Here is a 16245-nt window from a genome sequence, read left to right as displayed (position 1 = left end):
AGAAAAAAGTGTTTTCAGATAGTGTAGACAGGATAAAATTAGAAAAAAGGAATAGAGATTTATGACAAAAAATCATTCAAAAACTCTAATGAATAAGAAAATGCCAACTTTGCCATAAACCTATCGAAGTAAATATTTTAAAATAAATATAAAATATGAAATTGCCTTACTAAAGAGTTGCCTTTTATATAGTGACATGCATAGAAAACATCACATTAATAAGTGCATTAGTAAGCAATTGCCCTTTGGACACTGGCATCCTGGAGAAAACCTGTGCTCTAAATCATGCATAAAGTGGCAAATAAAATTTAATTCTGTTTTTTCCTTGTTCTTCAAAAATAACATTCCCACAAAAAATAAATTGTGGTGTTGTTGAACCATTTGTCTGCATGGTTTTCCTCATCACAAGAGATTAACTCTCTTTAGAAAGTATTTCCTGGAAACCTACTCTGTGTCCAGCCCAGGACTAGCCACAGTGGGAGATATAATCAATCATCTATCGATTTAGCCATTCTTTCACTTTGTCTGACCCACCTAACAGGTGCTGCTCTGCATGGCAGTGAAATAACAATCAGCAATCAAAAATACTAGCACATTGGCCTCTGGCAGAAAGTAGCAGATGGTATACTTGTAATTATATTTGAAATAAAAACTCCTTCCTTCCTTCCTTCTCTTCCTTTCCTTCCTTCCTTTCTTCCTTTTTTTTGTTAAGGAGAAAGGGCAAAACTTTGTAAATGGATGAAGATATGCCTAGCAAGTCATGCTACTCAATCAGAAATAAATGCCAGTTTGGCTTCTGCAAAAGCTATTTATTCCATTTTTCTTTACTGAAGTTGTTCTTAAGAACACTCCATATCATCTTTTATTCCTTCCACACTCCAAGGATCCATAATTTTGTCTTTGTGAATGCATCATTGATAAATGTCTCTGGCCTTCCATTCTTTAGCAGACAGATTTTAACTTCAAACTTCAAGACACTGTTTGATTTCACTCTTGTCAGTTCTTGCTCTACCTTCATAGATCCCAGCTCCTCTGAGCTTTATAAGAATAATAACGTTAATACCACCACTAGCAGCAATAACTAACATTTCCCATTGGGCTTTCCATTGACCGCTCATCTGATCTTTTATTATGTGGTTGCAAGCACTGTTGTACCTAAAATAATTCATTACCTTGAGAATTATCTAGTGATGAACTTCTGAATTTAGGTAAGTTAGTCCTCAGGTGACAGAAACATGGCCCATACTGTTGGTAGCCTTTCTATCCTGGTAGAACTTTCCAAAGCTATGCTAAGCTTGCCTAGTATTGGAACAATGACTACAAAAATCCAGGGTCCCCTCCATGCCAAAATGAGGTCTCAAAGCAGGACATATGCATTACTATGGTTGAAAAATGCCCTTCCCCAAAGTGCCATGACTCTAGACAGTGTCCCTCAAATAGTTTCTCCCTCCCTCACTTCCCCACCCCACCCCCATGTCCTACTCAGATGCCTCCTCATAGCTTGGAGCTGAAACTGGTTTCTTGAAGGCTATGTTTGTGGAATGCAAACTATGGAAGGTCATATTTCCCATTACTTAAAGATAATTTATGCAAGCATTTGCTGTGCTCATTTTATATTGTTTTCATTCTAGAGAGTTGAAAATCTATTCATGAGTATATCATTTTACTTATATTTTGTGCACTGGTATGATGTTTCACAATATCTGTATATTTAATTGGTTAAAAGTACAAGATGCCTTATGAAGACATTTGATTTTCTAGCTCAAGGAAATTCTACTTGAATAATAGCCAAAACATGATTAAATTCATTTATTTATTAATTAAAATGACCAGCATTTATTAAGCATCTGCTATATTCCAGGACTTGGTGCTAGGGATACAAAGACAAAGTTCACATAGTCTCTGCCTTCAAGATGCTTACGTTTACTAGAGCAATCAACTGATGTATTAATTTTCTTAAAACATGATCAGTGAGGCTAGGGAGATTTTCTTCTGAAATGGTTACATCTTCAAATATTCTCATTGTTACTAATAAAGCTGTGAATGTTTCATTCATATTACTGATATCTGAAAAATGTCTCATTATAACAAGGAAGATACGCATTGACTGTTGTAATTGTATGGTGATTTTTTTTATAATGGCTGAGTCTAGGCTGACAAAACAATGATTTAAAAATGAACTTATTTTTTTTTTCATTTTTCTATCGACTATTTCCATATTACACATATAACAGTTTTGGTTGATCTTATCAGTGAGCTGAACGTTAAAAAAGAAGAAAAAACAATCACTTTATTGGTTCCTTTATTGGTCCTGTGAAAGTGAAAATACACATTTGAACAATAGTAAGGAAGTCAGATTTTAATTTATTTGATTATTGGCATGTCTTAGGATGCTTGTAAAAGCTTGAGCTTTATTTCTACACAGTAGAGTCGCTCTCGCAGGGCAAGGGCAATTTTTATTTATATTTTTTTTTTTTATGCTAGGTGCCTACCAGAGTGCCTTCCACATAGTCTTCAGTTAGAAATATGTTTGTGGAATTAAGTGCCCTCTGAAGTTAAACAAAAAATATGACTAAAGTTTTAGGTCCTTATTAGACTCAAAATAATGGTCCAGTAAACTAGAAAGTTGAAGAAGTTGTCCACCTGTTTACTTGCTCCTTTTAAAAACAACAAGCACAAAACAAAATAAGAAATTATAAACCGTGAGTGGAGAGAAGTGGCATGGCACAATCAGTGGACAACTGGCTTTGAAGTCCAGTAAACCTGGGTTCAAATCCTGTCTCTGGCACACACAGTTTTGGTGACTCTGGGTAAGTGATATGATTTTGTGTCCCTGGTGCGTCTTTACAACTCTAAGGTACAGAGCAGATGCTGATATGCCCTGGTAGAGAAAGCTTCCCAGAGAGAGCTTCCTACAACCATGAAATCACCTACCCGGTTAAAAAATAAATGAAAAAAGAAAAAGATATTTCCAGGGAAATTCAGGAAGAAATAATGGTCTGCTTTAGATGGTCAGTAGAATTTTTGAAGATGTCCATAAGGAAAAGCTCTCTCTGCCTCATGTTCTCAGATTCCTCAATTGATAACTACAACTTTTGCCTTTAAATCAAAAGATATTCAAGAAAGAAAATAACTATCTTTGTCATGTTAGCGTCTGTTGACTATCCTATACATTATATGATGAAATGATAGCAAATACGAGTATAAATTATGTAAAAGTCTATTGTTATCATATCTCTTCTCGAAAAATCCGTAAGATTCTCCAGCTAAGCCTTAGACCAATAACTCATCTAATTATTTTTATGGAGGTTAATTCAACTTAAAAGAATTTTTTTCCCACACAGTCCTTACTTCTTTTCCCCCTTCATTGAAAAACAAATAAACACACCCTGAAATAAATGTCTCCCTGGGTTCTTAAAGATTATGCCAAAGAAGTGACATATAGGACCATGTCTACTGAGTTGGAAAGGTTTTTAATGACAGGTTTGGAAAACATGTTTATTTTCTAAGTACTTCCTTTTCTAAATGAAGAGAGGCTTATTACCAGGTTAGTCACAAGGATATATGTGTGTGTGTATACACGCATACATATTTATATATATACATATACACACAAATATACACATGTATACATATATACACATGTATATTGAACATTTAATATTTATTTTAAATTTATTGATTTTAATATTTCATGCTTTCCCTGTGTTATCTCCAAATTGCATATATGTATATATACACATATGCATGCATGTGTATATATACATACATGATATAAACAAATGTATGTATGCATGTGTGTATATATACATATATACACACATATGAAAACAATCAACAGAGAGAAAGCATGAATATTAAAGGAAATTGGGAAAGGCTTCTTCAAGAAGTTGGGGCTTTAGGTTAAACTTGAAGTTGACCAGGGAGACCAGAAGGCCAACATAAACAGGGAGAGAGTTCCAGGTAGGGGAGATCATGAATGAAAGAACTCAGACTGCTAAAATAAACAATGCAAATCAGTTTATATTCACAACTGAATTTAGAAGAATAAGGATTTGGAGCTCAAGGGGAAAAAAAACTACTTACTGAGTATATAAAATTTTATGATTACACTTTCAATCATTCATACAGAGGAAGAAGAAGGAAAAATGTATTGCAATAAAAAAACCTGCAAGTTTTTGAAGAAAAATAAATCAAGTAGAAGAGAAGGTGATATTAAATGAAAAAAAATCATAGCATTTAGAGTTGAGAGGTACTGCAAAAATTTTCTATTTCAATTCCTTCATTATATGAAGAAAATGTGACCCAGAAAGGTTAAGAGACTTGCTCATAGTCATAGAAGTAGCACTTAGTGAGTAGCAGGGACATTCTGCAGTTGCTGGTCTTCTTTGGCATATTCATTTTTCTTTCATTTACTGGACTCTATTCAAAGGTCCTGGTAAATTTGCATAAAATCAGATAACTACTTAAGTTCCTGTAGGTTTTTTAAAGTGATGTAGTATTAGCATGGGAAAGTAGAACGTAATGCTACATTAGCAACATCTTTAAATAACCAATATCTTTTAAAAAATACCCACATATGTAGTTAATTCATCATACTAACAACTAAATTTAATAGTAGCCATTTTGTTTGAACAATTTAACTCCAAGATGATTACATTTGCTGACCATTTGCTTAATACTCCAAAATATATTTTAACCAAAGCACACTTTGCACACATCATAAAGCAATGCCTGATAGAAAAAATTCAGCTTGGACAAAATTTAATTTTACTTTTAGCAAAAACAGTTTTCAGATTCTTCAATTATTTCTTTTATAAATTTCTATTTATGATAGCCTCTCATTTATATGTAACAAAATAAATTCATTCATGTATGTGCTTTACAAAAAGTTAAGACTTTGGAAAATAATGTTTCTTTTTCTTTCAGATTCTTTTTTCCTGGTTGGATTCTACAAATTATTTTCAAGGTAGGGCTTCACATTGAACACACACACATACACACATGTGTGTATGTATGTGTATGTGTGTATACACACAAATATACATGTGTACTTATATGTGCATATTCACATATATGCGTGCACATATGTGTATATACTTATATGCACACACACACACATGAACACATGCATACACACATGTAAAGGGGGCTAGATGGCACAGTGGATAGGTAGAGTGCCTGGCCTGAAGTCAGGATGTCTCATCTTCCTGAGTTCAAATCTGGCCTCATACACTTACTATCTGTGTGACCCTGGGCAATTCACATAACTATGTTTGTTTCAGTTTCCTCATCTTTAAAATGAGTTGAAGAAAGAAATGGCAACTACTCGAGTGTCTTTGCCAAGAAAACCCCCAACAGGATCACGAAAAGCCAGACATGACTGAAACAACTGAACAATACAAGGATACACACACACACACACACACACACACACACACACACACACATATACATATATACATATACATACACATACACACACAAATGTATATGTTTACAATACATATCCAATGTGCATTCATCTATATAAATATAGTTCTGCTATAATGTGACATATGAATTCCTAAAAAGCACTCCACTATGCAAAACCATGAAATAAAAGCATTAGGATTAAGGGGAGAATGGGGTTGGAAGCATAAACAATTCAACTTGACAGTTTTATGGAAAAAATAAACAACACTGTATATATGAAATTGATGTGGAAAATCCAAAAATACAAAGTACAAGTAATCAAATACTTATAATCACCATTAAGATGGATTTATACATGTGTATATTGTCATATATGCTTTGTATATGTGTCTATGTATGTATATATAATATATAAACATGAATAAATAAAAATTAACATGCATAATACATGCATATTCCAAACATAGGTTAAGGTAGATAGTCATAAATTAGATTTTTTAAACTGTAATTCATTCCCACTTTATATTCCTATTTTATTAAAGACCTTTCTAATTTACAACATTCAGAAGCCTCTTTACTTATTTATTTAAAGTATCTAATATAACATTTGTAAACATAACATTGTGTAAATAAGATAACATTTATAAAGCACTTTTCCAGGTACATAGTAGGCACTATATATATGCTTATTCCTTTACACTACCCTTAAAAAATCAGATTAGATAAGGACATAAATTTATAAACATGTAACAAACTACCCCCACTCTCCTCAAAAAATATAGTTGAAGTAATGTGTGTGTGTGTGTATCCTGAGTGTGCAACATTCCTCTGACACATACCTGGCTGAAGCTCTGGATAGCAGCTCTGGCTTGACTGCTTCGAGCTGGGAGTTGGGAAGGTGTTGTTTCACCCAGGGCAAGGGTCTGGTTGCTATGGTAGCTGGCTGAGTACTGGAAAGACCCTTCAGGTTTGGAATTGAGCTGAAGTGCACTCTGGGAGAGAAGGCTGGGCCCTGAATTGAAAGTAATTTGGAACAGTCAGTGAGGGTGAAGCAGAAACAACATGGATTATTTACAGAGAGTAGCCTGGAATTATCACATGCACATTATTCTGGCCATCTAGTAGTCTTTGACTCTGAGAACTAAAATCAAACTGTATAGTTGATCTAAATCCTAGGATTGAAGTTGTATCTTTAGGTTTTAAAGTTACAAAAAATACATATTTATTACTCTAATGCTGACCAACATAGAGAAATTTTAATAGCCGAGTGGATTGAAAAAAGAGTCATTTTAACATTTTTATGTTATCATAAACATAGTTTTATTCATTTGAAAGTATATCCTATACTATGTGCATGCTAAATTTAATATCCTTAATTATATCTATTTAATTCAATGAACAGAGAGGTAAAACAATCATCTAACCTCAATCTTTAAATAGTACCAATCAATGATAATTTTCACAACATACAGGGTAATATAACACTTCAGTGTCCACAGACATGACAACTTTTAAAATATCAAGAGTTCTTTATGCATTAAAAACCTGCTTAAATTCTCACTGAATCTATGACTAGTTTGTCAGCTTATCTTTTCCATCTCAGCAAAACACAGTATGAAATCAGAGATGAAATAGTGTTCAACATGGGGATTGCCCAAATTATTGTGATGATGAAGAGATAAGAATCACTATACTTGCCTAATCGTTTTATTATGATGTCTAGCTAAAAATATTACATTCTTAAGGAATATTTGAATAAAATGCTGGCTGAATTGATACTATTGAAAATTATTGCTTACACTCATATCAGTCAATGAACAAGCATTCATTAAGTACCTACTGCGTACATAGCACTATGCTAGATTCTGGGGGGAAGATGGAAAGTTTAGATAAGACACAATCCCCATCCTTAACAAGTCCACAAACTTAGTAGAGAGATAACAGTGAAGCAAGGTAACAGGAATTTATTAAATATCTGGTATGCGGTAGACACTAGGCTAAGCCCTGGGGATACAAGGAAAGGCAAAAAATAAAACAAAATCTCACAAACCCAAAATTGTCCTTGAGCTCAGGAAGATCACAGTGTAATAACACAATATACATAGCCATAAATCACAATTACATGATAAGTGAATTAGAAAATTATAAAACAAAGTATTTTGCAAGGGTTAATGGAGAAGTCATCACACAAAAAGGGGTGATGAAGGAAGGTTTCTTGGAGGATATGGTATTTGAGTAAAGAACAGATAGTTCCACAGGAAAAGACGGATGTTAATGCATTTCAGGCACAGAGAACAAGCCTGAACTAAGGCATGGAGGTGTGAGAGCAAGGTTCTTTCTGGGTGGTTAGAGATCTATTCAGTCTGACTGGTATTTAGAATGCATAGACAGTACTAATATAAGAAGAATGAAAAAAAAATTATGGTGGTGCCTAATGATGGAGGCCTTGAATTGTAGGAAAGTAAATTTGACCTTTACTGGGAAGGCAATAGTGAGTTACTAAAGAATTCTGAACAGTCAAATAACATGACCAGATCTGCATGTTAAAATAAAAAATGATGATTCTGTCAGTGATATGAAGTATGGATTGGAGGATAGAAGTTGCAGAGGGTCAGCTTTCAACTTGATGGAAGGAAAAACTGCCTAATAATTACAGCTGTCAAAGTTTAGCCCCTAGAAACAGTGAGTTTTCTCTCACTGGAGGTCTTTGAGTGATGTCAAGGAGATGATATGTATGCCAGGATGTTGTAAAAAAGGATTCATATTCAAATATATGTTGAACTATATGGTCCCTTAGGTGCTGAGAGAGACACAGACAAAGAGCATGACAGACAGAGACAGAGCCACAGAGAGACACACAGAGACAGATAGGGACAGAGACAGAGAGAAAGAGATAGAGGCAGAAAGAGAGACAGAGAAACAGACAGAGACAGAGAAAACAGACAGGTAGAGAACATAAACACAAAGAAAGATCTATATTGATGATGATATTTTCTAAAATGAATTTAATACATGCTAACAGATCAAAAAAGAAGCACAAATGACAGGGATTACCATTTCAGAAGGGGTGGAGTTGAAGCACAACCTAAGAATGTATATTTCCTCAAATTATTTCAATCATAATGCAGAAGAATCACTTTCCAGTGCAAGAAAGAAATTGTACTTGCATGAACTATTCTGTCCTTGACACCATTTCTGATACTTCACACAATAGTACCAATTCTAGTAGCAGGTAGTGACTAAGCTTATAATTTCATTCTTGATTTCTCTTTCTTAAAATATGGCTTTAGATGTCAAGGCGAGTGTCCAAATTTGACATTATATGGAACACTTCACTGAAAGAATTTTTCAGTGCCTTGAACAGTATCATTTTATATACCCTCTTGAGGATTTATATATCTTTTCCTTGCTTCTAATTCCCTTTGAAACTTTGAAACAGTGTGAAGAGAATTGTAATGAAGTCATGTTTGCCAATTAATGTATCTTGTTTTTAAATCATGCAGTGCTCAAATATGTTTTGAATTGAATAATTTTTTTATTGGATAGCTTAGCAATTTAGCTTCTATATATAACATAGACAAATGTACTGAAACTTTCAAAGATTCAATTTACAAATGTAATAATTAATAATGATAATAATATTGTCCAGTTTGTCTTACACAGAAGAGATACTTAATAACAATACCTCAGATTTGCATAATACAAATGTGCATTTATACAACCTAAGGTCACTTTGTGAGCGAATATAAGATCTTAGATTCATAGGTTTATAGACTTAGGATGAAAAGAGGCTGCACTTAACAGATAAGGAAATTGAAATCCATGAAAGTTTGTGACTTTCCCAAAATCACACAGCACGTAAGTGGCAGAGTTTGTAATCAAACAGATTCTCTGACTCCAAATCTCCCACTCTTTCTGGTATACCTCATTGATTCAAACCCAGATCTTCTGACTTTCATTTCTACTTTCTCCTCTACTACAAACTCCAGTTCTGCCCCTAACATGCTGTGACCATGAAGTCACTGTACCTCTCTGGGCCTCAGTTTCCTCATCAGTAAAATGAGAAGATTGGACTAAACATTTTTTTAATGGTCTAAAACTCTTTAATTTGGAATCAAACACTTTGGGTGCTCCTTTTTCCCTCTTTTCCTCTTTGGCGGACAGCAGGATCACTTTTCTTTCCCCTTGGCTAATGAACAGTTTAGGACTCAGGAGATAAGGAGAGGGAAGACATTAGGAGATGGAGGATTTGTCTTTTATTCTCTCTCAGCCTATCCCCACCACTACAAACCATGGCTGGCCAGAGAGAATACCCTAAAATCCTTAATTCTGAAAGATTTGAGGTCTTGAAATTGTACACTCAAATAAAAGGGTACACGTTGCATTACTTAGCTATTTGCTATATTTCAGCATATTATCGATTTTTCTACACATGATTTTCCTATGCAAGATTGAGAGATTTAAAATATAATTAGGGTTAAATGAGCACAGGTATTTCAAAATCTATGACATTTCTGGGATTCAAAAACAGAGTGATTAACTAGGCTAGCTAAATTTGTTTATATAGCTACTACTAATAAATATCAATGATAATAATAATTATATAGAACTTTAGGGTTTATAAGGGAACTTTTCTCTCAATAATCCTTTAAGTTAAATAGTGCCAGTATAATTATGCCCATTCTGTAGATGAAGAAATTCAGAAAAGCTAAACTTGTCTAGGGTTAGACAGCAATTTTACTGTGAGAATCTGGACTTGAACCCATATCCTGTAACTCTAAATTTGGAGGTCTTTTCTTTATATGGCTACTTTTAATGCATTCCACAAATTCAATTATAAATTGAGTATTTGAAACTTTCAACGCAGTTCCCCTTCTCTCCTCCAAATAATGTTACACAACCCAGGTCCCAAGATCTTTCTTATCTTATTCCTAACATAGGTCTTGTTTATAAAATGCTATTTAAAATACACCTAATATGCTTTACTAATGGATCCTAACTGGGAATATTTCAATATAAAGTTATATCGAGGATGCCACAATTTATTTATATTTCACACATGATCTTCCATCTGCTGGAGAGGAGTGAGGATTCTGCTATCTCCAAGCCTCTGATTGTGGCTCCAGTCAACTTGAGGCTATAGATTGGGACTGCGGGAAAGATAGCATCCCAGGAAGGAAAAGATTAAGAAACAGGGAAAAGGGATGAAAATGAGAAGGAAGCGGTGGGCTTCTAAGAAGCTATGACAGATACTTAGAGATAAAGAGGAAGGTAGAAAATGGTGAGCATAAAGCAATCAGCTATGGAGCAGAAGTCTAAATCTTCCTCTTCCTCCAAACGAGGGAGAACTTTTCCTTTCCTTCTAGAAAGGGAGAAGAAACTGAGTGCTAGACAGAGGTTAATGTGTTTTCCTTTCCCTATTCTTCCCATTCTCTCCTTCCAGAATTCACCCTACTATTTTAGACCTATTGCCAAGTAACTTCCCTGAAAAATGACACTAAGAACTACATGGGGTGGTTAAGGTGAGGAGGAAGATTCTCTGGCAGCAGTGATATCTCCATTGGTGAAGGCGAAGGAGAGATGGAAAGGTCAAGGAAGAAAGGAAGGAAATCTTCAAGTGGCAGTATGTTGTATTGGGGAGGGAGGCAGTTCCTAGTGCTAAGTAAAAATATACCTAAGTATATGTAAGTTTCATTCTGCTAACGAGTATAATTATGGCTTGACATATAGTACAACCCATAGAGAATTTCATTTCCTACTGGGAATTATTATAGTCTTGGTCTATATTAATCCAGAATTCCAAAGGTGATTGTATCTATTTATATTGAATTTGTAGTAATATTTTTAAAAGCCCTTAGGATATAAAGTAAGATGCTACTGAAACCTTCCCCAAGTTCTCCCTTGCCACATCTACCAGTATGACAGATAGCTTAACTTTTCCCCCCAGCAGTGACACTGGGATTCTACTGCAATAATCATATTTTCACCCTTCCTGCCCCTTATGACCAAAAATGGTTAATAACTGACTGGTCCTAAGGATACAATTTGACACCAAGCAACGTTTTGCTCTGTGCACAGTTACTAGGGGAATCACAACCAGAGGCTTTGTATCATCTATTGTCAGTTGAGCTAATTGGCTTCATCTTTGTAATGTGTGATGCTTTAAAATAGCTATTCCAAAAGAAAAATGATTATATTAAATTACATAACTTCAAAAAATTCTAAACTTTTAACAGCAAGTGATAGTTTTAAGGTCTTTATTACTTGTAAAGTCGGACTCCCTTTTGAGCTGTATTATGACTACTGTAGCAGTAATTAGAGAAGACTAATTCATGAGTCTGATTTGATTTTGAACTTGACTTCACCTACAGAATCACAGAGCTAGAGCAGGAAGGCACCCCAGAGGCAAGCTATCCAATCGCTTCCTTCTACAGGTTGTGAACCTGAGGTCTAGGAAGGTTGGCACACAAGTAGTAAACATCCCAGAGGTGCTATCGGATCTCAGAGTTAGTACTAACTGCAGAGTTAGGACTCTTTCCATTGTATCAAATTGCCTCTCAGCTGGTGATTTGTGAATCTAGAGGTCAGCTCTCTTGGGCTAGCCTCAGCTCATACCTAACATCTGGAGGCAGATCTAGTCTCCTAGAGATGATTATAAACATCCCAGAACTCATACACTCACTTCAAGTTCCAGGCAGACTGGCCTATTCTTCACTGTGCATGGCATCACATCTCACACTTCTGTGCCTTTGTATAGCCTATCTCCCATGACTAGAATGCCCTCCCTCCTCACCTCTACCTCTTGTAATTTGAAGACTCAGCTCAGGTACCATGGGCTACCGGAGTTCTTTCCTGCCTTTCCTACCTTCCCTCCCCTAGCTGTTAGTGCTCTCCCTTCCATTCTACTCATCTGTGCACATGTACTTTGCCCCATGTGAACTCCTTGAGAATAATGAGTGTGGTTTTTTTGTCATAATCTCCTAAGTACCTAGAATGATGCTTGGCAAAAAGTGGAAATTTAATAAGTGATTATCTAATTGAATTGAAAGGACACACAAAATTGCCCCCATTTCCCTTCAACAAAGATTTATTTTCCCTAAAAGGCAAAAAAAAGTTGTCCATAAGATCTGATTGCCTGTCAGCACAGCTCCTGTTCTCCTGAGGGGATAAAAAGTCACACTCGTGTAGAGTTGAGACCCCTCTGACTTGGTAGATGATATTTAAAGACCACAGGAGTCATTACATCCTTGCCCTGCTGTCTAGACATTTCCACATGGAGTCAAGGGGGGCTGTGACTATAGTGATGTGATATATTAGATGGCATAGAGGATAGAGTGCCAGGCCTGGAGTTTCAAATCCAGCCTTATACCCTAGCTGTGTGACCCTGGGCAAGTCACTTAACCCTGATTGCCTCAGTTACTCATCTATAAAATGAGCTGGAGAAGGAAATGGCAAACCACTCCAGTATCTTTGCCAAGAAAACCCTAAAAGGGGTCATGGAGAGTCTGACAACTGAAATGACTGAACAACAATAACCATACAGAAGCTAAATGCTACTGTATCCTTCTAGCTTATCCTTGTGGTCTTAGGGGAAAGTAAATCACCTTTTGTTAACTGTAGTAACATGCAAGTGCATCCCAGTTTCACCCCAGTATCAAACTTGAACTAACAGGATACTACTGGGTCAGGCCTGCCCCTAACACCTTCTAGTAGTCTCAGTCAGCTCTCCTTTGAGTATTTTTAAGGGGTGAGTTTCCAAGCCTACTGTTGATACGGTAGGTATTAAACAAGAGAAGAAAGGAGATGCTAGGGGTGTGCCCTGGCTAAGTGCCATCCTTACTATAGCACTCTGAGGTTCTGCATAGAAACAGGCAATCAAGGCCACTTAAAACTTTAATAAGATAAGGCCAAAACACAGATGTTAAACAACAACAAAAGCCACTACAGAGCAAGATAGATAGGTGTGTGCTTAAATTATTGATCATCCTTAAGCAGATGCCTATTCTTCCCCTGCTGTTGCTTCTAGGGTGTGCAGTTTGCATGTTAATTCATTTTCTGTTTTCTAAATATAGCTATAAGATTGCCTGTTGGAACCTATCAGTGTTCTCGCTACAGGATACTGATGTGATAATCTTACCACCTTCAAAATAGGATTTAAATCAAAGGTGCAATATATGCCCTTCAAAAATGCTTGTCCTGACAGAATTAAAATGTCACTCTTTTCAGGATTCAATTATTTCTTTAATCATTAGATTGTGAATTCCTCGAGGACAAGGACTATCTTTTGCCTTTCTTTGTAGCCTCAGTACTTAGCACAGCACCTGGCTCATATTTATTATTATTATTATTATTTTGGAGTAGGGAAGGCAGGGCAATTGGGGTTAAGTGACTAGCCCAAGGTCACACAGCTAGTGTGTCAAGTCTCTGAGACTGTTTCTGAATTCAGGTCCTCCTGATTCCAGAGCCAGTGCTCTACTCACTGTGCCACCTAGCTGCCCCCTTTTATTTTTGGAGGGCACATTTATTATTTTTCAGTCATTTCAGTCATGTCTGACTCTTCATGACCCCATTTAGGGTTTTCTTGGCTAAGATACTGGAGTGGTTTGCCATTTCCTTCTCCAGCTCAATTTACAGATGCATCCACTGTGCCACCTAGTTGTCCTCCTGGCCCATAAAGTAGATGCTTGATCAATGTTGACTGACTGGATGACTTTGACCAATATATATTTTTCAATTAAAAATAACTATTACCCTCCTCAAACAGATCAAATTATACTATTACTTAAATTAGCTGCCAAGTTTTGTTAATTTTCCCTCTTCAAAAAACTTTCATATCCATCTTCCTAAATTTACATGTTCAGCAGCCTAGTTGAAGTCCCCATTACCTGTCACCTGAACCACTACAATAGTCTTCTTCTAATTACTTTTCCTTGCGTGCAGTCTCTTCTCTTTCTCTCTATAGTATCCTCTTCCTCAAGAACAGTCTGTCCATGTCGCTTCCCTGTTCAAAAATCTTTAGGCACTCCCTACTGCATCTAGAAATAAACACAAACTTTCCAACATGGTATCCAAAGCTCTTCATAATATAGTTCCAACCTACTTTTCCAGGCTTATTTAATGTTCAGGTCAGGTGCCATAGCCTATAGGAAGTCTTTCTGAAAGTATCAGACCTCCCTCTACCCTCCAATTGTGTTGTATTTTCTTGTCTGTCATCCTCCAGGAGACTCTAAGGTCTTTGAAGGGATAGAAGTGGGTTTTTTTTAATGTTTATCTCTCATTATTTAGCTATAGTTAGTTTAAAAAATTAGGTTAACCTATGATTCTCTGCCACCCTGCAGTCCAGAATATCTCAGCTCAAATCCTGCCTTGGACACTTACTGGGCAAGTCACTTAACCCTGTTTGCCTCAGTTTCCTCATCTGTAAAATGAGCTGAAAAAAGAAATGGCAAACCACTCCAGTATCTTTGCCAAGAAAACCCCAAATGAGGTCATGCAGAGTCAGACTCAACTAAATAATATGGATCAGATAATAAGCTTCTACTGTACAATGTCTAAAATGTTTCAACCAGATAGTACCAAACTAATGCTCCTGTGTGAATCATCATTGTCTTCAATTAGGTTCATACAGAATTTTAATATCTGTAGAGCTCCTAATATAAATATAAATATACAGACATGTGTGTATACATATGATATGTATGAATACATTCTTTCCACTAAGTGGTGCAGTGAATAGAGCACTGGACTTGCAGTCAAGTCTACTTCAGTTCAAATCCCACTTCAGACACTCACTAGCCATATGACCTTGTCCAACTTTTGGCTGCCTCAGTTTCCTCATGCCTCCAATGGGGCTAATAAAAGCATTTGCCTTCCAGAATTGTTGTATCCTTATTTTTATAGATTAGGAAAATGTGGCTCAGAGAGGGTAAGGGAATTTTCACTCTTGATCACCAGTAGTGTTAGAGAAAGAATTGCAAGCCAAGTCTTTCTAATTTAAAGTCCAGCACTCCACATATAATGCCAATGTGGATATTTGTCTATTCAAAGGAGATTTTTTCTGGAGTTGTTCATTCTGGTCTGCTTTAGCTGTAACATCTGTCCCACAGACTCAGTACCTATTGCCTAAACTGAACATGTGGCAAAATATTTTAAGGCACTTAGTAATGGCTCTGTTGAGGTTACACAGCTATTCTTTAACCATATTTATGGTGTTCCATCTTTCCTACAGTTTCTCTGCGCTAGATTAAGAGAGGATACCTATCATCCCACCTTGTGGTCTGATTATGATAATACCTTTGTTAGGGCTTGTTTCTCTTTTAAACTCAGAACAATGCAAAGAGGATTTAGTCAAAGGATCTGAGTTCGTATCCTGCTTCTATTAACACCTTGTGTGGCCTTGGACAAGTGTCTTTACCTCTCTAGGCCTTAGGTACTTCAGCTATAAAATGAAGGATTTGGAGAAATGACATCTAAGGTCCCTTCTAATTCTCCATCTAGAAATCTTTGCTCTTGCTGTCATGTATGTAATTTAATTTTTTCCTCATACAATGCTACCATTATCAATGATTCCCAAGGACATAGGGGTAGAAACAAATGGCTTAAGTAATTTTTCAAGAACTCAGTGCAAAGTCAGGAATAGCAAATCAAATCTAATGCTTGTTAAAAGGCCAATGAAAGCAGAAAGTAGTTATGTAATGATGGAATCTTGTAAAATATATATAGAACATGGTGTGTATCAATGTGAAAAAGATTTTCATAAGTAAAAAAAACCACCCAATTAAGTCATGAAAAATAACCATGATGGTCAAGTTGTAATAAATGCTGCTCTTT

The 16245-nt window shown here is 35.9% G+C and overlaps 1 protein-coding gene across 1 annotated transcript in view; it reads right to left on the bottom strand.

Moving 5' to 3' along the window:
- LOC118838198 (catenin delta-2-like) overlaps positions 1-16245 on the bottom strand; it is a 197137-nt gene that overhangs the window by 130133 nt on the left and 50759 nt on the right. The window contains exon 4 of the mRNA XM_036745428.1: positions 6255-6427. Within this exon, the coding sequence (XP_036601323.1) occupies positions 6255-6427 (173 nt within the window). The remainder of the gene's footprint in view (positions 1-6254; positions 6428-16245) is intronic.

Source organism: Trichosurus vulpecula, chromosome 1 (assembly GCF_011100635.1).
Source record: "Trichosurus vulpecula isolate mTriVul1 chromosome 1, mTriVul1.pri, whole genome shotgun sequence".
Classification (NCBI taxonomy): domain Eukaryota; kingdom Metazoa; phylum Chordata; class Mammalia; order Diprotodontia; family Phalangeridae; genus Trichosurus; species Trichosurus vulpecula.
This window is presented reverse-complemented; position numbering and strand designations above follow the sequence as displayed.